Raw genomic sequence first — 23440 nt, 5'->3', positions numbered from 1 at the left:
AGAAATGGATTTTACCTTAAACTTAAATAATGTTTTTTCCGATATCTCATGGAAAGTGTCACCCTGTGTGTACATGTCTGAAAAAACAAAAATACATAAGTATATACTAAATATATAAGATTAAACATTACTAAATATATAAGATTAAACATTACTAAATATATAAGATTCCATTGGGCCGCAGGAGAATCTTTAATATTTTATTTCTGATTTTTACGTTTTGTAATTTTGGTATTTTGTGGAGAGCCAGAAAGTCTTCTAACTCTTCACGTCACCAACTTTCTCGATCTCTGCACCCTCTTATTCTATAAGTACTCTTCACATCCACCAATATCAATACACAACCAAAACACGAGAAGATTTTATTCGATTTTATCTGTCATTTGCTTCAGCTGTTACTATCGACCAATCTCGGTGTTCGTAGCCATGAGTCTTCTTACAGATCTCGTTAACCTTAACCTCTCAGAGACCACTGACAAAATCATTGCGGAATACATATGGTTCGGCTTCTTTCTTCCCAAAATCGTTGTTGTTTATGTATTAGATCGTATGCACTCTCACGTTGACCGTAAATTAAATGGGTTCATGTTGTTTTTCCAACTCTTAACTCTATTTTTGGGGTTTGTATGGAGTAGATTCTGCTAAACACACATATTTAATTTTCATTTTATTAGTCCTTCGATTTTTCTTATTAGTCCTTTAGATCCAATTTGTTTATGTTATCATGGTAGTTTTTTTGTTTAGTTTTCTGATTAAATCTACTGTTTCAAAATCTGCTGTAAAACTATGTCTGCTCTATTTCTGGCTCTGTTCCTAAAGAGTGTTAAAAAAAAAAATGTTATTGTTGTGTTATTTCATATGCCAAATCAGGGTTGGAGGTTCAGGAATGGATATGAGAAGCAAAGCCAGGGTAACTTTTCTTTCTCTAGCTATTTTTGGTAATTTGTTACTTTTATCTATTTCTATTTTTGATATTACCAAAAGTTTGATTTATAGTAAATCTTGTTTATCTGTAGACTCTTCCTGGACCAGTGAGTGACCCTTCGGAGCTACCAAAGTGGAACTATGATGGCTCAAGCACAGGCCAAGCTCCTGGTGAAGACAGTGAAGTCATCTTATAGTTAATAATCGTTTCTTTCTGATCTTATTTCATACCAATTTTCTGCATAAACATTTCTCTATGATTTTATTCAGATTCTTGTTTACTAATCTTTTTTTATGTTTTGTATTATGTCTTTCTAGCCCTCAAGCCATATTCAAAGATCCTTTCCGTGGAGGCAATAACATTCTTGTGAGTTTTGATCTTTCTTATTGTTTGCAGCCATATTTTTTTAACACGTCATAACCTTTTAATGGTTTTAATAATCAGGTCATGTGCGATGCTTACACTCCAGCGGGCGAACCAATCCCAACAAACAAAAGACACGCTGCGGCTAAGGTCTTTAGCCACCCTGATGTTGTAGCTGAAGTGCCATGGTGAGTCCTTATTTAATATCGTTTTAGCTGGTTCTTGTAAAAAATGCGTAGTTATTGATGAGATCTTACTTTGAAAACCAGGTATGGTATTGAGCAAGAGTACACTTTACTTCAGAAAGATGTGAAGTGGCCTGTTGGTTGGCCTATTGGTGGCTTCCCCGGTCCTCAGGTGAAGAAGACGATTGATACATGGATTTTGAATCTTTTCGATGTTCGGATTTACTAAATTTTTAAGGTGAAATTTATCTTTGCAGGGACCATACTATTGTAGTGTTGGAGCAGATAAATCTTTTGGTAGAGACATTGTTGATGCTCATTACAAGGCCTGCTTATACGCTGGCATCACCATTAGTGGCATCAATGGAGAAGTCATGCCGGGTCAGGTAGTTTCCGTAACCTACAAGAAATTTAGATCCTTTTTATAAATATCTGATATTTTCTATTTGACATTAATTTATGATCATAGAGATCAAATCTTTTTTTTTATCTTTTTTTCTTTTTCTTGTTGATAATTAATTGTGATATTCAAGAATCAAAAGAACAAATCTTTTGCATAAATACTAATTACCAAGTCTTTTTGTGTTGAGGGCAGTGGGAGTTCCAAGTTGGTCCAGCTGTTGGTATCTCGGCCGGTGATGAAATTTGGGTCGCACGTTACATTTTGGAGGCAAGCCTTAACGATTAAACATTATAACTCCAATAACGTAACTGTTGTATAGATTTTGAATAATAACATTCTTTGCTTGTTCTAAAAACAGAGGATCACAGAGGTTGCTGGTGTGGTGGTATCTTTTGACCCAAAACCTATTCCCGGTGACTGGAATGGTGCTGGTGCTCACTGCAACTATAGGTACTCATAAATCTCAATAATCTGCATTTGTAGTTGATCCTTTGATGCTGATTCATGTTAAAACACAAATGGTGATTGTTTTCAGTACCAAGTCAATGAGGGAAGATGGTGGTTACGAGATTATCAAGAAGGCAATCGATAAACTGGGAATGAGACACAAGGAACACATTGCTGCTTATGGTGAAGGCAATGAGCGTCGTCTCACGGGTCATCATGAGACTGCTGACATCAACACTTTCCTCTGGGTAAACTAACTAACTAACCAACACTTTGTGGGTTTCAAATAGTTAAAGGTTGCATTACATTTTCACTGAAGTTGTGATTGGTTTGTGTTGGATGTATAGGGTGTTGCGAACCGTGGAGCATCAATCCGTGTAGGACGTGACACAGAGAAAGAAGGGAAAGGATACTTTGAGGATAGGAGGCCAGCTTCGAACATGGATCCTTACATTGTGACTTCCATGATTGCAGAGACCACAATCCTCTGGAAACCTTGATCAGATCAAAGAAGATTGTTGAAGAATGTTCACTCCATTTGGGTTTCTTGCATGGTTCAACGTTTGTGTGTTTCTCTATCAAGCATTGTCTCAGAACAAAGTCAAGAGATTTGCTCTGTTCTTATGGCTTTTATTGTTTCACATCCATTGAAAACATCTCTTTGTATCAATTTATGAATAAAGTGTGGTTTGGTTCTTTTGGTTTGGTTTAGATAGTAAATCTGAACTGGTTAATACCATAAAATCAGACTTTGTTTGTTTTTGTTTGGTTCAGTTTTTAGATAAAAAATATTGGATATGTCAAAAAGATAAAATATTGGATAGTTTCAATAATTTGAATTTATATTTGATTTATAAATTATATTTATAGATATTTGATTATTTTAAAATTAAATATAAATAATATTATTTATAAAATTATAATTCGTGTATTTGGATAAGATAAGAGAATTTTCTCTAGGATAAAACTAAAAAGTTTTTGTCACAAATATAGACTTTAAAAATAAAAATAATCAAAATAGACTTAAATTTTTTATCAAAAAAATAAATATATATTTATACCTCTAGGGTCAATTAATCTAGAGATTAGAGTTTAGAGTTAAGCGGTGAGGTTTAGGGTTTAGAATTTAAGGTTTAGGGTTTAGAATTTAGGGTTTAGGGTTTAGAGCCGAAGAGTAGAGTTTTTGGGATAAGATTTCAAATTTTAAAAATTTATTATTTTCAATATAAAATTTTTTATTTTGGTCATTTTAGTTTTTGGAGTCTATTTTTGTGACAAAAACTTAAAAAAATTTATCAGAAAGAATTGCCCATTGTATAATATCGAAATGGTTTTTTAATACTTATAACTGTTCGTCTCGATTTTAGATTTCAGTTAAATTGGTTCGGTTGCAATTAAAAAAGTCGATGGAAAAGGGCTGATTGATTCATTATACAAATTACAAAAGGTTTATAATCAACCAGGGACCAAATGGTCCTTTAATAAATAGTTTTAGTTAGAATTTTGGCTTGTCGGTTTGCATAAGTTTCTCTCTTCAAGTTCAGTTTGGATTTGGCTAGATACAAGTTAAATGGCAACCAAACTAAATTGATCTGGTTTAATTCATTTGCAGAATTGGTATAATATCTAAAATGACCAATCCAATAAGAGAGCAAATCCCCGCATTTTAAAAGTAATTTCGTCGAACACCTGGAGCGCAATTGACAAACTCCTCCAAACATGTCTATGACTCGAATTATGTCGGCTCTCCTCAGACGAACTCATTCCTTTTCTTCTTCGCGGGCTCCCGTCTCCAACAATTTTGCTTCTTCACTCTCCGGTAACTTCAATATTCGACTCTGTTCCTTCTATCTATCAGTTATGGCAATGTCGGGACTTGACCAATGCTTTTTGTTCTCTTTTAGCTGTTCACACAATGATAGAACAGTTTTGTCTTTTTCTCTGTTTGCATTCTACTATTTGAAGAAAGTATAACACTTTGATTGAATGTGATCTCTAAGTCTGAGCCTTTTAGATTCGCACCTACTTCAGTCTGAGTAGGAATGTTGTTTAATGACAAGAGTTTGTAATAGAAAAGCTTTTGAACTTTCTTGTTGGGTTTTGTATCTTAATGTCAGAATCTTGTGAAAATTGGATATAAGAGGAGTCTGTTTCATTGCAGTGAAACCAAAGATTTCGTATCAGAATGATTGTGGAGGCCATACAAGGAAGTTGCATCTCTTGGATCCTCGGCTTTGGATTATCTTTTCTGGACAAGCCGGTGCGTGCGTTTTGTTCTGCTCATTGTTAATGATATTTTGTCATGTGATGATTGTAATATCCCACTCTTGTTTTCTTCAGCAATTCTTGGGTTTTGTGGGAACGTTGCATTGGCAGAGGATGATCCTATTAAGCCAAGATCTGGAGATAGTACGGATGGGAGTGGGTTAGAAAGGATTGAGGACGGCTCGGTTGTGTCTAATATACACACATCTAAGTGGAGGGTGTTTACTGATAGTGGAAGAGAACATTTCTTTCAGGTTGATTGATGATTTGAAGAATGAAACTCTAAACTGTTTTTTTTTTTTCCTGTGCCTCTGAATAAACTATTTTCTCTGTCTAATTAGGGGAAACTGGAGCCGGCAGAGAGGCTTTTCGGTTCGGCAATACAGGAAGCCAAGGAAGGTTTTGGAGAGAGGGATCCACATGTTGCATCTGCATGCAACAATCTGGTTGGTCTCTACTCAAATCTTATTGTTTAGCTCCTTTACATCATAGTGCTTGTTACTTCTATAGACTGATTGCTCTTATCGTTTCCTTCCTCTACGTAAGGCAGAGTTATACAGAGTTAAGAAAGAATTCGACAAAGCAGAGCCCTTATACCTGGAAGCTGTTAGCATACTGGAGGAGTACTACGGTCCTGAAGATGTGCGGTGAGAAATCATTTATCTTTTAAACTGACAGTTATATTGATTGCCGTTCTCTTGAACCTCTTCGCGTACATTGTAAAATCTTATTTTTTTAAGGTCGATTTATCTAACTAATAATACTGTTCTAGAAGTTTCTATGTATAGAATACACTCAAAATTTGGCTAAGAACCTATCACATATCTAGAAACTGGCTGTGTTGTTTGTACTTTTCAGTTGTTTCACTCTATGCCCCTGTTGGTTCGCTCACTTCTGCCCTCCATGCATCTACCTGACATGACAAATTATGAAGTCACGCGACAAATAGCATTATAAGAGTTCTAATTATAATTTTGTTATATTCATTCATCCAAAAATATTCTTAACAATGCAGTGTCGGTGCTACTCTACACAACCTTGGACAGCTTTATCTTGTCCAGCGAAAACTTGAGGAAGCTCGTTCTTGCTACGAGGTTGATTACCGTACTTAATATTATCGAATTATCTCTTGATATACTGCCACCAACAGTTCAAATGATAAGCTTTACATTCTGTGATGCTAACTACTTACTTTTAATTCTCTTGTGGATGGCTCCCTGTGCAGCGTGCTTTAAAGGTATATATGTCCAGATTATTTTTATATTAACACTTAGCAGTTTCTATATTTTTCTTCTTATTATTTCTTGTGATACTAATCTAGATGAAAAGACGAGTCCTGGGCCATAATCATCCGGACTATGCAGAGACAATGTATCATCTTGGAACGGTATTGTCATGTTTTATTTTTATTTGTTGCCTTGATAATCTTTACTAGCTCTTTTAAACTTGTATTGAACAGTATGCTTTTTTTTTGAATTTTGGTTCTTAAGTTCTTAGCATATTGATCCACATAACCATGAAATCTGTTCATCTTAAGTTATTGTCATCTATCTTTCATTTAAACTTCCTTTGTAACATATTATTTGATGCGATCGACAGGTATTACATCTGCAAGGAAAAGACACAGATGCGGAGGCTCTTATCCTGGATTCTCTTAAAATACTTGAGGCATGTCAATATTTACATGATAAACTGAAATGTGTGCTATCTTGATGTTTCATTTTTTCTGTTGTATTTATTGTATTATCAACTATGGTTTTGGTGATGTAGGATAATGGTCAAGGAGAGTCAATGACATATATTAGGAGACTGAGATACCTTTCTCAGGTTTTGAAGCCTTACACGTTGCATCTTATTTGAATGTTCCTTTCTATTTTTACAATGCATCGATTTGTGTTGAATAGTGACCCATCGTGAATCTGAATTTGTGTTTCACTTTTTTCGTGTGCTGCTCCAGATATATATACGATCCAATCGTCTGGCTGATGCTGAAAACATACAGAGGAAACTATTGCACATGATGGAATTATCAAAGGTGTGGTTTTGTCTTACTTAACTTTCCTTTAGCTTATTCAACATATTATACTTTTCTTCTGTTTTATAGTATCTTTTTCCTTTCCTTGCAAACTCCATTTTCTAATCTAGGACCAAAGAGAAAAGTTCCAACTTCCTGATATATGCTTAATAGAATGCGCAAGTTTAAGTCCTATAATTGGAAAGCTAGTATTTTGGTTAAGTTTGGACTTAGTAATATGCTTATGCACTGCGAACTTTGCATTGATGAACTTAGTTGTTGTGTTCTTATGTTTCTAGTTTAAAGTTGTTGATGAATAAATTCTATCACAGGGATGGAACTCAATGGAGACAGTAATTGCAGCTGAAGCATTAGCGGTTACTCTACAATTATCTGGGCAGCTGAGTGAAGCTCAAGAACTGTTTGAAAAGTAAGCGTATAATAGACTCTTGACTCTTGATCGGTGTGTCGAAGTAGTATGAGGATCCTCAAATGTATAGAACTAAGCTTTATGACAATTTTCATCTCAGGTGTCTCAATACCCAAAAGAAGTTACTTCCAGAAGGACATATCCAGATAAGTGGAAATTTTCTGCACATGGCGAAGACATTTATGCTTCAGGCTACTCAGTTGAGAGGAACTAATAACAGTGAAGCTCTATCTAAACTAGATAAAGCAAAGGATTATCTTGGAGACTCATCTAGGTTATCTTTCTCTATTAGCTCCCTAGTCTCAGCTTAAACTACTGTTCTTTTGTCTTAACATAGAAGAATGTGACGAGGAAAACTTGTTTGTGGTGGAAACCAGGATAGCAAAAGACGTTCTGCTTAAGCTGAAAAACCAAAAGGGGAAAGAGCAGAAACAAGGAAAATCCAGTGAGACTTTAAGGAATTATGAACACGCAGCTTTAGTCATATTGGTAAGTCTTGGTAAAAGCAACACTTAATAGGTATAATTGTGTTCTGATTTCCTAAGAACAATGTGTTTTAGACCCTTTCTGTTTCGTTGCAGCTACGATCTCTTGAGAGTCTTGCAGTTCTAGAGACGAGCAAAAATGAGATCCCGGAGGCAAAGGTTAGTACTGTAATAGGAGGTTTCAGAGCTATCAAATAAAAATTAATATATGTTCAGATACAAACTTCCAGCCTATTGATGAGAATGACTAGTTTGGACATCTGAGCGATGACCGAAGCCAAGTTCTAGACTTGACTTTATATTGATGGTCGACTCTTTTTAAAGCAATAAAATACTGTGTAAACATGTTGAATCATGACATTGCAGGAAAGGGACCCACATGCAGCTGAAGATGCACTTCTCCAATGTCTTTCAGCTTATAAAGAGGTAAAACAACTGATCTCTTCTCCAGAAAATGAAACTGGCTTTCGAACCTAAAATCTAGAGCTCATTTGCATCCTAACCAAAGAAAATGTTGGGACACTGATTATTGTTTATTCTTTCCTGTTGCTGCCTGTAGTTTGGTTGTGGAAGTCAGCTGCAAGATTCTCCGGAAGTAAAGACCGAATACGTTACGTGTCTTAAGCATCTCTCAGTTTTGTTATCTAACAAGGAGACGATGGAGGCAAGTCCTATTTCTTTAGCAGAGCTGAAGGAAGAAGTAAAGCGTATTGAAATGGATCTTCTTGGTTCGCATAAGAAAGGAGGCTAAAAGCTGCTTGTGAAGGAAAGACGGAGTATTTTTTTTTTTTCCTTCTTACAATCTTTAGATCGAATAAAAAGATTATACAGGATGTAGAACTGACGTTATCTTCACTCTATTAAACGCAAAACTCTCAAAGTTCTTTATGTTAAAAATGTCTCGTGTGAGAGAAAAGAGACCCATGTGATTGCACGTGTTGGATAATTTAATCTATAAAACGGCGTAGGTTTTGTTTAGGCATATGCCTCGAGTTCTTAGATTCTTTGCTTTCAAACTCCTCTTTGCTTCGGATTCGAATCTGTTGTTGATTCCTTGAATCTCGATTCCGTCTGCAACCTTTTTCTTGGTGAATTGTGGGCTTCGAATCTTCAATCAAGGCGAGGGCTTAAACAGTAAGTTTCATTCCCAATGGAGAATTCTCAATGCTTCCGATCTTTGAGTCTTTTTGTCCCTTAGATGCTTTTTTTTTTTGAGTCTTTGATGTCGAATGTTCTTTCTCTCTGTCCCGATTGATCTTGAGGATCTCAATTATTTGACTGCCCTTTTTGTTATTATCTTTGAATTTAGGGAACGATCCAGCAAAAAAAGAGAGGCGAGGAAGAAGATTGGGATTTTGATGATCAATGGCCTCTGATAGAGAAGACTTTACTCTCTGTGGACCCTCACACCTCACTAATCTTGATTGGTAAAACATTTCTCTGAATCTCATTCTCTCATATAATACTCTAACCTTCTCGTTGATGATATGACTTTGTTTTGTCTTTTTCCAGGGCAAACGAAAATCACCAACGTTGTGTCGCAGCTTGTTTGGTTCAAGGGGTCTACATTGTTGAGCGCGACCGTCAGCTTCAACGTGAAGGCTCTCAAGCTCTTGCATCTCCATGGTGGGACTCCTTCCACTTCAAACTCATCCGTCGCCTCATAGACGACGCTGACTTCTCCATCTTCGGCGCCATTTACGAACTCAAACCTCCACCACAAGAAGACACCACCACCGTTGACTCTAAATCTCCCCGTTATGTCATAGCCTTTAGAGGGACGTTGACTAAACCTGACTCCATTTCTCGCGACCTCGAGTTAGACATCCACATTATCCGTAACGGCCTTCACCGTACATCACGTTTCGACATCGCTATGCAAGCTGTGAGAAGCATGGCTACTTCTGTAGGAGCTTCGAATCTCTGGCTAACGGGACATTCTATGGGTGCAGCGATGGCTCTTCTCGCTGGCAAAACGTTGGCGAAGACTGGAGTTTACGTCAAGTCCTTCTTGTTCAACCCTCCCTTTGTGTCTCCTCCTATCGAGAGGATTTCTAACGAACGTGTCAGGAGCGGGCTTAGAATCGCGGGCAGCCTTGTTACAGCTGGACTGGCTTTCTCAAGAACCCTCAAGCAAGCGCAGCAGCCTCAGCATCAGCAGCAGCAATTGCAAGAGCGGAACTTGTCTGAAGATCCGCTAAAGGCTTTGTCTTTGTGGCTACCTGACATTCATGTGAATCCAGGGGACCATTTATGTTCCGAGTACATTGGGTTTTTCGAGCACAGGGGAAACATGGAGCAACTTGGGTATGGGGCTGGAATCGTTGAGCGGATGGCGATGCAGCATTCATTGGGAGGTTTGCTGATGGATGCGATGGGAGTTAGTAACGCAGTGGACGTGCAAGAGCCTGTTCACGTGATCCCGTCTGCTAAGCTGATAGTAAACCGGACTGCTTCTGAAGACTACAAGGAAGCTCACGGGATACACCAGTGGTGGAGAGACGACCAAGATTTGGTTTCCAACATTTATTTGTTCAAATAGCTCACCAAGGTGGATTTGTTTTTTTTTTCTTTCTGGATTGCAATGCCTTTTATTTTGTATGTTTGTGTAATGCTATGTATCACGGTATCTCTTTAAATTCTTCGTCTATATGTCCGAAAGGAAGTTTATGATAATTTTGGAGGATATTCTCGTGTAAAAAATATGAGTATATGGGAAGAAAATAATCTTGAGGCAGACCAAAAGAGGCATCTGTAGATATTTTGTTGTTCTAAGAGATGGGTGATAATATTATAGAACATTTCAGTCATGAACATCACTGAAGACTCATCAAAGATATTGATTAAGCGATTCAAGAGAACAAATGTTTTTAAGCATTTGCACTTACTATATTGATAATTTTTTTGACACATGACAAACTCTGATTCACTAGAAACTAAAAACTCCATCTTTTTTTGAAAAAAATGTTGTATGTTTTGGAGTTTGTATACACAGTTATAAAACATATTAAATTTCGATTATAATACATATTTTGTAATTATGTATTTTTTTATAATTTTAAACCAGTATCAATTTAATAATTATTTTTTCGAGTTATCTGAAAAGTGCATAGAAAATGCAAAGAACAAGGTACTTTTTGAAACAATTTTTTTGGAAACAATTTTTTTCAAAAATATGTATGTTTCTGAAATGGAAGAAGTATATGACATTTGACTCAACGTAAATTGTACATGATTGATAAATATTATATTGATCAATACTGATTTGGCTTAAAATTAACAATTTACGTAGTTAATGTGAAAAAATTAGTTTATTTAAATCAAAGTTAGATTATAAAAGTCACCAAAATTATTAAGGTTGAAATGAGCAATTTTCTAAAGAGGATAGTAAGCCGACCAATTACAACTGAAACTATGAAGAGAGAGAGCTTCAAGTCCACTAAAAGTGTAGAAACATCATCTAAATCTCATAATAGAGATGAGAACTTTCTAAACTTTTCGATCTCCCAAAGACCGTAGACCCAAGTACAAAAAGACCAACTTAACAGTGTCATAGACGCAAGTACAGTCCCAATTAGACCTCCCACCTTTTCCCTTCCTAGAGACTCTAACTTAACTTCTGTAAGATAACGGCGTCCCGAAAATTATAGCACGACAAAGTCAAATAATACCGAATAGATTTCCTCATTTTATTTCCATTGTGTTTCAAAAAAAAGGAAAATCATTTTATTCCCACTTCCCGTGGAGAAATAAACCCTAAACCCTCTTCTCCAAGTCTTTCAGCTTCTTACGAATCCCACAGTTTAACTCTTCTCACAAAGACCGATTCCTGTCAGACTCTGTAGTAAACTAAAAACCACACCAAGATTCTTGTGATGAAAATAGCACACGCATACATACATATGCGAGCCGAATGATCCAGAGATCATCTCTCCCTTCCTTGGCGTCAATCGATACTCTCTTGAGGCTCTGCAAATCTGAGGTCCAGCTTCGTCAAATCCATGCCAGAATCATCCGTAAAGGTCTTGAGCAAGACCAGAATCTCGTCTCCATCTTCCTCTCGTCTTCTTTTTCCTCTCTTCCTTACTCATCCTCTGTTTTCGAGCGTGTTCCTCATCCTTGCACTCATCTCTGGAACTGTCTCATCAAAGGATACTCTAATAAGTTTATCTTCTTTGACACGGTTTCGCTTCTTGTCCGTATGATGAGAGCAGGCTTGGCGCGACCCGATGAGTATACTTTCTCTTTGGTTATGAAAGTTTGTGCTAACAACGGGCAGGTTCATGTTGGTTCATCGGTTCATGGGTTGGTTCTGAGAAATGGGTTTGATAAAGATGTGGTCTTGGCCACAAGTTTTGTTGATTTCTATGGCAAATGCAAGGATTTATCGAGCGCACGTAAGGTGTTCGGTGAAATGCCTGAGAGAAATGCGGTTTCTTGGACTGCTTTAATCGTAGCGTATGTGAAATCTGGAGAGTTAGAGGAAGCGAAGAAGATGTTCGATGTCATGCCTGAGCGTAATATTGGATCTTGGAATGCTTTGATCGATGGGTTTGTCAAGTCCGGAGATTTGGTCAATGCTAAGAAGTTGTTTGACGAAATGCCTATGAAAGACATAATTTCATATACCTCCATGATTGATGGATATGCTAAAGGTGGTGATATGCGTTCTGCTCGGGTTTTGTTTGAGGAAGCGAGTGATGTTGATGTTAGGGCATGGTCAGCTTTGATAACGGGTTATGCGCAGAACGGCCAGCCAATCGAGGCGGTAAAGATGTTTTACGAAATGTGTGAGAAGAATGTCAAACCTGATTTGTTTATAATAGTGATTTTGATGTCAGCTTGTTCCCAGATGGGTAGCTTTGAGTTATGTGAACAAGTTGATACTTATCTGCACCAAATCATGGTGAACAGATTTTCTAGTCATTATGTTACACCTGCTTTGATAGACATGAATGCCAAGTGCGGCCACATGGACAGAGCAGCCAGACTGTTCGAAGAGATGCCTAAGCGGGATCTTGTCTCGTACTGTTCGATGATGGAAGGAATGGGTATTCATGGGTCTGGAAGCGAAGCTGTTCGGCTGTTTGAGAGAATGGTAGAGGAAGGTATTGTTCCCGATTCTGTTGCCTTCACTGTAATATTGAAAGTTTGTAGCCAAGCTAAGCTTGTTGAGGATGGCTTAAGGTACTTCGAGTTGATGCGAAACGAATATTGTATTGTGGCATCCCCTGATCATTATTCCTGTGTTGTAAGCCTTCTTTGCCGGTCAGGAAAGCTTAAAGAAGCCTATGACCTTATTAAAGCCATGCCTGTGGAACCTCATGCTAGTGCCTGGGGTTCGGTTCTGGGTGGTTGTAGTGTGCATGGAGATTCTGAGATAGCTGAAGTAGTTGCAAGGCGGCTCTTCGAGCTTGAGCCGCAAAGTGCTGGTAACTATGTGCTTTTGTCAAACATGTACGCAGCTTTAGACCGGTGGGCAGATGTAGCTCTTGTTAGGGATAAGATGAAGGAGAATGGGATTAAAAAGATTTCTGGTCGAAGTTGGACAGGTCGATAAGCACTACTTGGCATCTAACCGTGTCAATGGAAGTCTTTGCTTAACCTAAACAAGACATTCAAGCAAAAGGACCTAAAGTAGTTCTATCATTTATAGCACTGATTTCTAGTTTGTAAATATGTTTCACTTCTTTTGATGAAGTCATTTACTTAAACAGAACCCGCCTGAGACAGCACTGCGTCCACTGATTTTATCACCTTGTCGAATGTTTCAGAGACGTGAGATTCTGTTCAAACTGAGAAACATTAAGAGAGATGATTCGAGTGACATGTAGATTGCTAGAGGATTGAGATATACTTCATCAGTATGCTTTTGAACATTTTTACCCTATTATAGGTTCCAATTCCATTATGTTCTTTGGATTAACCGTCTAGAACCGAAAAAACCAAAATGGAACCGAGAACCGAATGTCAATGGCTAATTGTGCTCATGTGAAGTGATTAAGAATGTAAAGATCTATGTTTGGACTTCACATGTAAGCATTTTCCTTTTGCTTCCATACAGAGACAATCCTTTCGTGCTTTCAACATAAGATATATCATCTGAATCATATTACTATTGTATCTTATTCTGAGCTTGCTTTCTCTCAAACCTCATCTTGGTTGCTATTTGGGATATTCGAAGCAATTAGAAGGTTAAAATTCTTAAAATGACATTAGCTTATGCTATTCATATATTTGTATGTTTGTTTTATATTTTTTACCAAAATAAATTTATAAATGGGTTGACATCACTATTCTCTTTATACTACTGACACCAACACATAGTTACCCTTACTTTTAGGTTCGTCATTCTATCTCGAAACTAAAGAATGATTGATTGTCCACAATATTTTAATTAAATTTAGCAAATCACGTTTAATTAACATAATCATATTTAACATAAACTACTTGCTCATACTCTAACCCAAATATTTAATTACCCCAAACATCATACCTAACACGTGAACCTTAAATCCATATTTTCCTAATGTCTATAAACCTCATCGTTGTCTCTCTCTTTTACTGAAATCAAGGTTCATAGAAGATGGAAGGCTAAGTACTGAAATCAATATGAGAAAGTATTTTAGAATGAGTACTCGACAAGGTGATGTTGTGGGAACAAACTGAGTCAAGAGAATAACTCAATGAAATTTCGACAAGGTGATGTTGTGGGAACATGATGGTGACTTATGTGTCGAAGACAGAGGAGAATCCATACGAGAGATTATACCGATGTGAGGTTGATTGACAGGTACACATAACTCATGGTTAATGAAATTCTTAACTTCAGTTGCTTGACAAGTTCTTTGGTTTTGCTGCAGAGAAAATTTGAAGATCATCTAACTAAATGGGTTGATGAAGCATTGCTTGATGAGATTCATAGGATATATATGCAGTAGAGTAGGCTTGCAGGCGATATCGAATATTGGAGACAAGGTTCGATGAAGACATTGGAAGATGATGCTATGAAACATGATAATTTCCCTTATGTTGATTGCATAGGAGCCATTAAATAGATTTATGGGAAGTTCTATAACAGAGAAGAATGAAATTCAAGGTATGTAACGGAGAGTGATGTTAATGGAGAATGTTAAGTTCTTGTTTGCGTTGCCATGTATTAACACATACTAACGATAGTAAAACATCTTTAAGTATAACAAGTTGAAAACACACATAACCGTAGCAGTACCTAAACGTTATTGAGTCATTAATTACAAGCTGAAAATAGAGACAACAACTAGAAAATACATAATATCTTACATTAGAAAAATTACAAAACATATCATAGCGATACAAAGAAGACTTTTTCATGCTTAGTCTTTGCTTGTTTTTGATGGTTGTGTCATTGTAATGACATCATGACCATAAGAGCTTCCATGTTCCTGTAATAGGAAAACGCTTACAAGGTTGTAAACTTATTCAAAGTAATTACGTAGAAATGCATTGAATGTACATGTTCCTTTGCTTTGGTCTTAATATTTTTCTTCAGGTGGATCTTGCAGCATGTTGCATTGTGGTCAGCTTCTCCACATTTAGAACAATGCATGATGCGTCTTTTCCAAGTGTTTATAGTTTCTTCTTCTTCTTCTTAGTTGATTCATGTTTCCTTTGAATCTCGGAAACTTCTTTCGTGTTTTCTTCTTCTTCCTCCCAGGAAATGTAGGATCTTGTGGTTCAGTTACTATTATGTATTGACCCTTTTTCATCCAAAAATATGTCCCTCTAACCATGTTCATAGAATCACTATAAGTCATTCTCCATATAGATATTCTCAGCATTCGAGCATTTTGACCTCGTATTTTGTAAATCTCTCATACTAGTTCTCATATTTCTTGTTTCTCTTTGTGATTCTGAGCATTGCTTACCTTCTAATGGTCTCCAACATAGATACACTCGCCTTAGATTTAGCTCTGATAAAAATGGCGTTGAATGACTTTCTCGCGTTGGTAGAAACTTTTTACAACTTCCGAGTCTATAATATGCCAAGAACCAAGTCTTAGGTTCATCCTTCACATCTTCATATAGTATTTAAAATTACGGAGTTCCTTCTTGAACTGTGTTGGATTGTAGCTTCAAGATAGATTTCACACCAGTGATTTCCAAAAATCTTTATTCTTGTGCTTCTTCTTCAATTTTTTGAAAATATGTTTCACACACTGTCTATGATCAAGGTTTAGTAACTCAGATTTAATAGTGCTTATGAATCCCTGAAATGTTACATAAATTTTCAGCTGTTAAAACAAGCGCGAATACCTGTAAGCTATTGGATATAAGGACAAACTTGTTGCCATCTCCAAGACTGAAATCATGCTGAGTCACTTGATAAACCATAGCCATGTATCCACAGTCTCAGATTGTACCACAGCCGAAGCAAACTACTATAGCTGATTATTAGTGTCATGTCCTACACAGTAAGTAATATATTTTCATTGCGACCTTTAAAAACATTTCATCAAGCCTTATGATTGGCTGATAATACCCTCTTCAGCAGCTTCTCAAATCAAACATAGAACCTATCACATACATCCTCTTCAGCAGCATTATAAATGGTATCAAGAAATACACTTGAACCCGGGTTAGTCTTCTGAATACTCTCACATAACCTCAGAGATGAGCAGATTGATATGCGCACTCCTTGCGAAGTTATTTCAACGCTGATATTCTTACTTTTTGTCATTGATTCCTTGATGCTATTAGTTTCTACTTCTTCTTGATATGCTCTTGAATATTCTCAAGCAACCACTGTTCAATTTATCAACGAAAAACCTAGCTATAACCGGACTTTTCAACGCTTACACATTGGGCGTACAACTATGATATCTAAGTTACGCTTCATCTTATCCCACCTAACTTTCTGAATGTTTCGACCTTTGCTCAACGCATTATCTTTGAACTCGAAACCCAACCAGCAAGTTGTTCCCACTTCTAGTTTTATCGGATTTTGTGTCTTCTATCTCTAGCATCGAGCTCTTCTTCCTTTTCATCTGAGCTTTCAGCAATTATTTTCCTCTCAATAAACTCTTCATCCTCAAAATCAGCGACTAATTGCTCAATGTCATACTTGTAGCGATTCTCAATCTCTTCTTCCCTTCACCATAATTGATTTTCTCATTCGCATCTTATTTGTATTCCTCTTTTTTTTTTCATCGTTGAAGTGTCAGCAGCATGATCTCTCCACTCTCAATTTCTCTCTTCATTATATGTCGTCAAAGTTACAAGAACATGAATCCAAGTTTCTCCATTTCCCTCGTTGCCCTCCATAGTCAAAGTAAGAGCAACGAAACCCAATTTTCTCCACTTCCCTTTTTGTCCTCCAGTGGCGAAGATAGAACCCTAGATTCTCGATTCTCAGATGAGTACTAAACCTAAACCCACAATTGTCACTCTCATCAACTCGTGATTTGTCTCGAAGAACCTTAACTGCCAAATCTATTTACTCTCAACAACTAAGTTGAGAGATTTTGGCTTATAAATATATCGGGTTAGGGAGGAATCGGATTAGGGTCATGATAAGTTAAAACAGGGTCTGTGACCGCAATCAGTTTTTGGTAAACATGATTTGCAATAACATGGAATGGATAAAAAATGTGGACAATCGATCAATTTTTTAAAAATAAGAAATAACTTGACGAGTCTAAGAATTTGGATGGACCGCATGTTGTTGTGAGTAATACATTAAGAATAGTGATGTCGATCCCCAAATCTCTTATTAGTGATTGCTAATAAAACTTACAAACACTACTTAATTTCAATTATACATTAATAAAAATAATCAGTTTAATAAGCAAATTTAAGTAAATTATTTTCACAATATAAATTTTAAAAAGGTTTTGTACATTTTAGTACACAACTTAAATAGCTTAAACAGCTCAATATTGGACATAGCATTCATAGAAAACAAAAAAAAAAAAATACTGGGAATCTTTTATTGTATAGAAAGGAATATGGTAAATGCAGAATGTGAGTCCAACTACAAAGATACAACTATCTCTCTCTGTATGGAATAATCGATGTTTCTACTAATGGACCCAAAAGCAAACACAACAACTACTCTTTTTTTTTTGTTTTTGTGCACCAGACAACAACTACTCTTTTTCTCATTTTTATTAATTGTTTTTCACACACCCGTACTTATTTATTTATAATTTTATTTTGTTATTTTTCAGCCTTTCCCTAGGCCACTATTAACGTGTACTCTCCAAATTCCACAAACCAAATAAAGTTATAATCAAAGAACGATGCTTCCATTCCCCAACTACTACGTTTCAACACCAATTATGTCCGAGAAGAAGAACATAAGCAGCAGCAATAATAGTAAGAGAAGAAAGAAGAGATGGCCACCGACACTCTTATCTGGAGGGAGAAGAGGAGGAGGAGGAGGAGATGAGCTAGCGACGGTGAAAGCTGCGGCGTGGGCTTGGTACCAAAGAAACGAAGGGAAACCAATGATTAGAGAATTTGATATCGCGACAAGAGCCACAAGAACACCTCGACCTTCGCGGTACAAGCTCGAAGCCAGCAAGAACATGATTTTATCCGAGAATAGGGTTTCTAAGTCAGACACTAATCATTTGTCGCATGAAGATCAAGAAACCAAGTTCTCTAGTCTTCTTGACCCTTATGAGATCATGAGCATCTCTAAAAGGATTGACGAGGGATCGTTACCCGCCAATCCAACAAGTAGTTTCCGTCATGATAATGTTTTACTGCAGAATAAGCTAGAAAATGATCATAGTATGAAGGAGAATCGGGTTGTCACGAAAATGAGCATGAGAAACTTGTGGAAAGGAATGATTCTGATGGCGGCTCCAAGGACAGTTTGTGGAAGAAGTGATGACGTGGATATTGAGGCTTATCGAGCTAACCCAAGAACATTAAAGGTAGCACCCACGAGTGCCAAGACTCGAACCGACCGTCGTTAACTCTATAGTCTCTATTCTTGTGTCTGGATATTTAAATGTTAAGAATGTCTTCTTTTATACAACATTTTAAGGATTTAAGCAAGTTTTATTGATTACTCTTAAGTCTTAACAGAACGTGGAAGTCACAATTTCATGAATAGTATCAGTACTAGATACATTGGATTTTCCAGTCCAGTTAAGAAAAAACCTCAAAAGAAAGTTACAAATCCTATTAGAAGATTTTTTTTTTAAAAATACTTTCATTTAAAAATGTACATAAATGCTAGTGTGATAACTTGTATCATGTAATTGTATATGATCTGGACAATCTATATACATCTCTTATAAAACTAAAGTACAAAATAATACTTTGCCTATTTTTAAGTGGATTTTTATAGATTTTTATTCTTTTTTTACTAATTTTAACCAGTTCGTTTATTATTTTCGTTTAAATGTTTTATTACATCTTTTACATTTTTTCACTCTTCCAAATTACTTATTACTTCATTAGTTGTATTTACCATAACAATTTGATGTCATTTATTTTACGTATTAACAATTCACGTGTCATTTAAATAAACAGTTAGACATGTGCATTCAGATCTACATTTAGACATAGATCAGTTTTTACGGGTATCGAGTTTTTGGATTTTAAAATTAAACTATGTCCGGATATTATAAATTTTCAGATATGGTTCGAATTGAATTCTTCTGACTCTGGGTAAGTTTTTATGAACCTAAAAATATCTAAATAATCTATATGTTTAATAATGTCACTAAATAATTAATAAAAAGATTAAAACTAATACCGAAATGGATTTGCGGGTCAAGATCTAGTATTAATTTATAAGAATGGCGACGTTTACAAAAAAACATTAAAAATGAAACGAGGGTAAAGATAAATTGTGAGACATAACGATTTATTCGTTCCATTTTCATTGTTAAAAAATAGTGACTATTAGATCTTAAATCCACTAAAAAATTAGGGTTATAGTTTATGTTAACGGATCGAATGTCTACTAATGATTTTATGTGGAATATATATATGAGATGATACTACTATGGTGACCCATCTTATTCAAAAATTTACACTTGGAGACACTTTTTGACTTATTACATGGAGAGTCACTTCCCATATAAGACACACTTTGATCTTGTTCTTTGTCTATTATGTCCTCTAACTTAACTTAACTTAACTTTCTAAAGCTAACTTATATCTTTCAACTAAACGATGCATATGACTAACTCCTAACTTTTTGATAGATTTATGGGTCCCTCGATTTATTACAGATTTATCTGGAAAAAAAAATTCTAAAAATCCACGAACCAACACTTTCTCTATAGTATTTCTCTACATAATTATAAATTGCTCTTCTTTCATCAATTGTCTTCATCTGTATCTTTTTCTATCAAACTCAAAGAAAAAAATCAGTAGCTCTTTCCAACTCCTCCTCTCTCTCCACTAGATCTTTCTATGGCGGCCTTTCTCACCGTCACGTCAACCATCAATCCTCCTTCACTGTTCATCACTCCGTCAAATTTAAGTCCGTTAACCTCGTCATGGCAGTTCACACGGCGGAGTCATCCAGAAAAGACGTTTCACTCAAAGACTCTGTTTCTCCTCCTGGTGCATTGAAATGGACGCAAGAGAATTGGAAATTGAAGAAAGGACTTTTCCACATAACTTCGTCTACAAAACTTCGTCCACAAGAAGTCGTCCACGAACTTGTAGGATTAATATGTATATACTTCTTTCTGTTTTAAATCATAAACATGACAACGAACTATATGATTGGAAAAAGTTGTAAAAACAAGTCTGTTTGCACGTTGTCTTTCAACCATCTCTATTCAAGATTATTGGGTCCACGAAACTCGTACAACTTCATTTGTCCACAACACTTTTGTCTATATTGACGCACATATATCTTCATATTGTGTAAGCCTCCACGTAGTCACATGAACAAGTTTATGTAATTCGCTCTGATGTTGTTACATTCACACACATGATGTCCAGATGAGGGAAGATGTCTATGTCAGTTCTCAATTCCCTGTAGTCAGCCAATACGAGCTCCAGTAATATGACCCTCTCAGCAGTGATCTGAACATAATGTCCGCAGCACCTATCCTTGATTCCTCACCACTTCACAACTTGTTTGACCACTGCTCGTCGCCTAACCACACAACCCCCATCCACACATCACCCGAACACACACTTCGAACCTACTCCACTCCTGACCACACATCACCTGTCCACCTAACCTCTGACCATAAGGCTGTTGAACAGTCGACACGTAACCATGACTTACCCGACCACAACTCACCCAACCACAACAGTCTTAGCAACCCGTCTCCTGCAGCCACACATGATACACTTAATGTGCACCTTTTGTTTTTGCTCTTAATGTGCCCTTCGGCTTATGTTTACTCATGTATTTTAATTCCACGAACTCAGTATGTGTGGTTCTTTTGGTATTTAAGTAACATATTACGTACTCATGTTTACCTTCATCTCATGTCCACAACTGTGTGTCCACTACAAACCTAACCACTGATTCAATACGCAAACAACGCCTTCGCACACATCCACACCAATCCCATCCAAAACGTAACATTTTGTTGCCATCCTCGAAAAAATATCCCCAATTGTTAATAAATATCTCTTCTTCGTCTTCTCCTTTGTCTCCAGATCTAGAGAAAAACTAAAACAATGATTTACACAGAAAGTCCCAGTAAGCTTTCCTTAACAACATCCATCTTCTACGAAATTAGCTCGTACACCCAACATGTCCAAAAGCACAAGCATCAACATAACATCATCCACACAAGTATGCAACAATGTTACTAAGACTGCAAGGAAACCAAATTTATTACGACCCACGCTATACCATGATAAACGATTCTCAACCATTAGATCTTGAAACTAATAAGAAATCCAACGGCCCAGGAAGAATCCCATAAACCCATATACCTACTTTTACTCTTACAACTTTTTCAGAAAGCTATTTAGTTTCTCTACAGTTGATTCCTTAAAGGAAACATCCTCTTCCTATCACAACTGGAAAGTCATTTATGTCCAGATAAATACAGCTGCTCCAACATTGTGTCCCATTACCACAGTGTGTCTCCTGTTAACAAAAGTGATAAAGTGTCTTTTTATGTAAACGTCTCTTCTTATATTTGGCTGTCTTTTTATAGGTGTTGAAGGATAGATCATAATCGTGATCTCTGATGAGTATTAGGCCATGATTATCCCTAAGGGGTTTCTTAGTTTTAAAAGAAATAAAATAAATAAAATAAAAAGCAAACCAATCGCGGACCGCCACGTGTCAGTGGGGTCCGCGAACAGTGTAAGAAACTCACTAAAATCGGTTCTTAATTAGTAGTTTTTGTAACCGATCCTTAAGAGTTTTGTGGGGGCCCACGCACTAAGAAACCCACTAACGACCCCGGATAATCATGCTCTTAGGTATTTCAAAGTTTGTATTTATTAATTACCCCGATCTCCTTTAGTTTTGATTTGACCATGTCAATTCCGGGCGCGCAGTCCTTATAGCTTGGGATAGGCCTATATCTGTCGTGGGCTTTTTGTCTTTTTCCAAATCTTGTGATACTGAACTGGCCACTGGGTCTCTAGTAAGGTAAAACCCACCTTTAACAGTGATCAAAAAAGAACTCAAGCGGTCATGCCGGAAACTACTAGTCGGGTTGGCGGTAAAGATCTCTCGTCTATCCTCTTAGAGATGCTCATGATCTCATAAGGGTCAAGAAGACTAGAGAACTTGGTTTCTTGATCTTCGGAAAAAAAAAAGACTAAGCCCTTGTTTCTAATAGAAAGAAATATTAAAATCGCGTAAAAGATTTAGTAGGCCCAATTTGTTATTGTATGAAATTTTAAACAATTTATCACAGACGAAGAAAAATCGTGACATAGTATATGTCACATAGAGACCAAAAAATAAAACTAATGGGCTGACAACTGGGAGTAGATTCAATCCGTAACATGAGTGTCGTCGTTGTTAGTAGAAAGGAAAATTAGTAAAATACTAGTATTTGAAGAATTAGATGCTCCATGATCAAGTTGCTCATTTGTTTATGAGTTTATAAAGGTGTGTTATGGTTTTTTTCTGTTTCCAGAAGGCACAAGTAAGCTATGTGCTGTCTTGGGTTCTGGTGTTGTTTTAAGTTTGGTTTGTTTTTGAGAGTCCAGAGACCTTATTTCTCATATATAAGCAATGATTTTCCAGTGAAAAAAAAGTTTCACTTTTACGTTAGAAAAAATGTAAAAACGGACATACTCTGTTGACAATCAATTTTTTATTTGATGACCTTATTTCTCATATATAAGCAATGAACTTCCTGTGAAAAAAAAAAAGCTTTCACTTTTACGTTGGTAAAAAAAGTAAAAACCGAAAAATACTCTGTTGTTAATCAATTTTTTTTTATGACCAAGAAGTTCCGGCAAAGCCCATAATCCCCTTAGGGCAAGGCCCATACCATGTAATATAACTCTCTTTTGGAGAGCAAGACCCTCCGAAGGGCTTAACCGCTAGACCAACTCAACGTTGGTGGTGACAATCAATTTTCTTTGTTTTATATATGAAAGAGCTTGAAAATGTAAGATGTTTTTGTCCATCTTCTTACCAAAAACACTAAAGAGAACATAAAATACTTATAAGCATTGAAATGATCATTCACTTCTTTACCAAACTCAAGCACTATGATCATCCACTCCTTTACCAACTCAAGCACTATGATCATCTACTCATCAAGCACTATGATCACCCACTCATTTACCAAATTAAGCACCATCTTTGTTATTTTATGTATTGTTGTTCACTATAAATACCATCACTCATCTCACTCTTTTGTACACCATAAACAAGAACAAGAGTTTATAATCAAAGAATCATTACATTTTCTTCTTCCTTCTTATAATAAACTCTCTCCCTTATACTAGTGTTATTTGCTTCCTACGGGTAT

The 23440-nt window shown here is 36.4% G+C and overlaps 5 protein-coding genes across 8 annotated transcripts; all 5 read left to right on the top strand.

Annotated features, from left to right (window-relative positions):
• Window positions 1-260: 260 nt before the first annotated feature.
• Window positions 261-3020, top strand: LOC106342963 (glutamine synthetase cytosolic isozyme 1-1). Its single transcript, XM_013782042.1, has 11 exons — window positions 261-500; window positions 871-910; window positions 1017-1120; window positions 1243-1291; window positions 1370-1476; window positions 1558-1645; window positions 1731-1859; window positions 2069-2143; window positions 2235-2326; window positions 2412-2571; window positions 2671-3020. The coding sequence occupies exons 1-11, from the start codon at window positions 427-429 to the stop codon at window positions 2821-2823; spliced, it is 1071 nt and encodes a 356-aa protein (XP_013637496.1). The 5' UTR covers window positions 261-426; the 3' UTR covers window positions 2824-3020.
• A 900-nt stretch (window positions 3021-3920) lies between these two features.
• LOC106342875 (kinesin light chain) lies at window positions 3921-8651 on the top strand. The gene is made up of 17 exons (XM_013781928.1): window positions 3921-4142; window positions 4485-4583; window positions 4664-4842; window positions 4930-5034; window positions 5135-5235; window positions 5604-5682; window positions 5814-5825; window positions 5910-5975; window positions 6188-6256; window positions 6359-6415; window positions 6546-6623; window positions 6935-7032; window positions 7133-7306; window positions 7410-7521; window positions 7614-7676; window positions 7884-7943; window positions 8077-8651. Exons 1-17 carry the CDS (start codon window positions 4043-4045, stop codon window positions 8266-8268), a joined length of 1644 nt encoding a protein of 547 aa, XP_013637382.1. The 5' UTR covers window positions 3921-4042; the 3' UTR covers window positions 8269-8651.
• Window positions 8518-10193, top strand: LOC106342876 (GDSL esterase/lipase At4g10955). Of its 4 annotated transcripts, none has more exons than XM_013781930.1 (3): window positions 8518-8651; window positions 8820-8944; window positions 9030-10193. In XM_013781930.1, the coding sequence occupies exons 2-3, from the start codon at window positions 8883-8885 to the stop codon at window positions 10057-10059; spliced, it is 1092 nt and encodes a 363-aa protein (XP_013637384.1). In that variant the 5' UTR covers window positions 8518-8651; window positions 8820-8882; the 3' UTR covers window positions 10060-10193. The 4 variants fall into 4 exon arrangements, with proteins under 4 accessions (XP_013637384.1, XP_013637386.1, XP_013637385.1 ...); XM_013781932.1 differs by having other exon boundaries at window positions 8544-8651; window positions 8839-8944; XM_013781931.1 differs by having other exon boundaries at window positions 8560-8651; window positions 8827-8944.
• Window positions 10194-11198: 1005 nt separating this feature from the next.
• LOC106339280 (putative pentatricopeptide repeat-containing protein At5g37570) lies at window positions 11199-13396 on the top strand. Its single transcript, XM_013778069.1, has one exon. The coding sequence runs from the start codon at window positions 11431-11433 to the stop codon at window positions 13075-13077; it is 1647 nt and encodes a 548-aa protein (XP_013633523.1). The 5' UTR covers window positions 11199-11430; the 3' UTR covers window positions 13078-13396.
• A 4355-nt stretch (window positions 13397-17751) lies between these two features.
• LOC106340789 lies at window positions 17752-18535 on the top strand. The gene has a single exon (XM_013779632.1). It carries the CDS (start codon window positions 17798-17800, stop codon window positions 18479-18481), a length of 684 nt encoding a protein of 227 aa, XP_013635086.1. The 5' UTR covers window positions 17752-17797; the 3' UTR covers window positions 18482-18535.
• The last annotated feature ends 4905 nt before the right edge of the window (window positions 18536-23440 follow it).

Source organism: Brassica oleracea, chromosome C4 (genome assembly GCF_000695525.1).
Source record: "Brassica oleracea var. oleracea cultivar TO1000 chromosome C4, BOL, whole genome shotgun sequence".
Taxonomy (NCBI): Eukaryota; Viridiplantae; Streptophyta; class Magnoliopsida; order Brassicales; family Brassicaceae; genus Brassica; species Brassica oleracea.
Note: the sequence above shows the minus strand (reverse complement) of the source record. Positions and strands in the feature narration are given on the sequence as shown.

Bases quoted from the DNA above. Each gene is read 5' to 3' on its own strand.
- LOC106340789 (XM_013779632.1), top strand. From the start codon at position 17,798: ATGCTTCCATTCCCCAACTACTACGTTTCAACACCAATTATGTCCGAG.
- LOC106342963 (XM_013782042.1), top strand. From the start codon at position 427: ATGAGTCTTCTTACAGATCTCGTTAACCTTAACCTCTCAGAGACCACT. The intron at 501-870 runs GTTCGGCTTCTT...ATGCCAAATCAG, and splicing joins ATCATTGCGGAATACATATG to GGTTGGAGGTTCAGGAATGG. The intron at 1,860-2,068 runs GTAGTTTCCGTA...TGTTGAGGGCAG, and splicing joins GAGAAGTCATGCCGGGTCAG to TGGGAGTTCCAAGTTGGTCC.
- LOC106339280 (XM_013778069.1), top strand. From the start codon at position 11,431: ATGATCCAGAGATCATCTCTCCCTTCCTTGGCGTCAATCGATACTCTC.
- LOC106342876 (XM_013781930.1), top strand. From the start codon at position 8,883: ATGGCCTCTGATAGAGAAGACTTTACTCTCTGTGGACCCTCACACCTC. The intron at 8,945-9,029 runs GTAAAACATTTC...GTCTTTTTCCAG, and splicing joins CACCTCACTAATCTTGATTG to GGCAAACGAAAATCACCAAC.
- LOC106342875 (XM_013781928.1), top strand. From the start codon at position 4,043: ATGTCTATGACTCGAATTATGTCGGCTCTCCTCAGACGAACTCATTCC. The intron at 4,584-4,663 runs GTGCGTGCGTTT...TGTTTTCTTCAG, and splicing joins TATCTTTTCTGGACAAGCCG to CAATTCTTGGGTTTTGTGGG. The intron at 7,033-7,132 runs GTAAGCGTATAA...TTTTCATCTCAG, and splicing joins GCTCAAGAACTGTTTGAAAA to GTGTCTCAATACCCAAAAGA.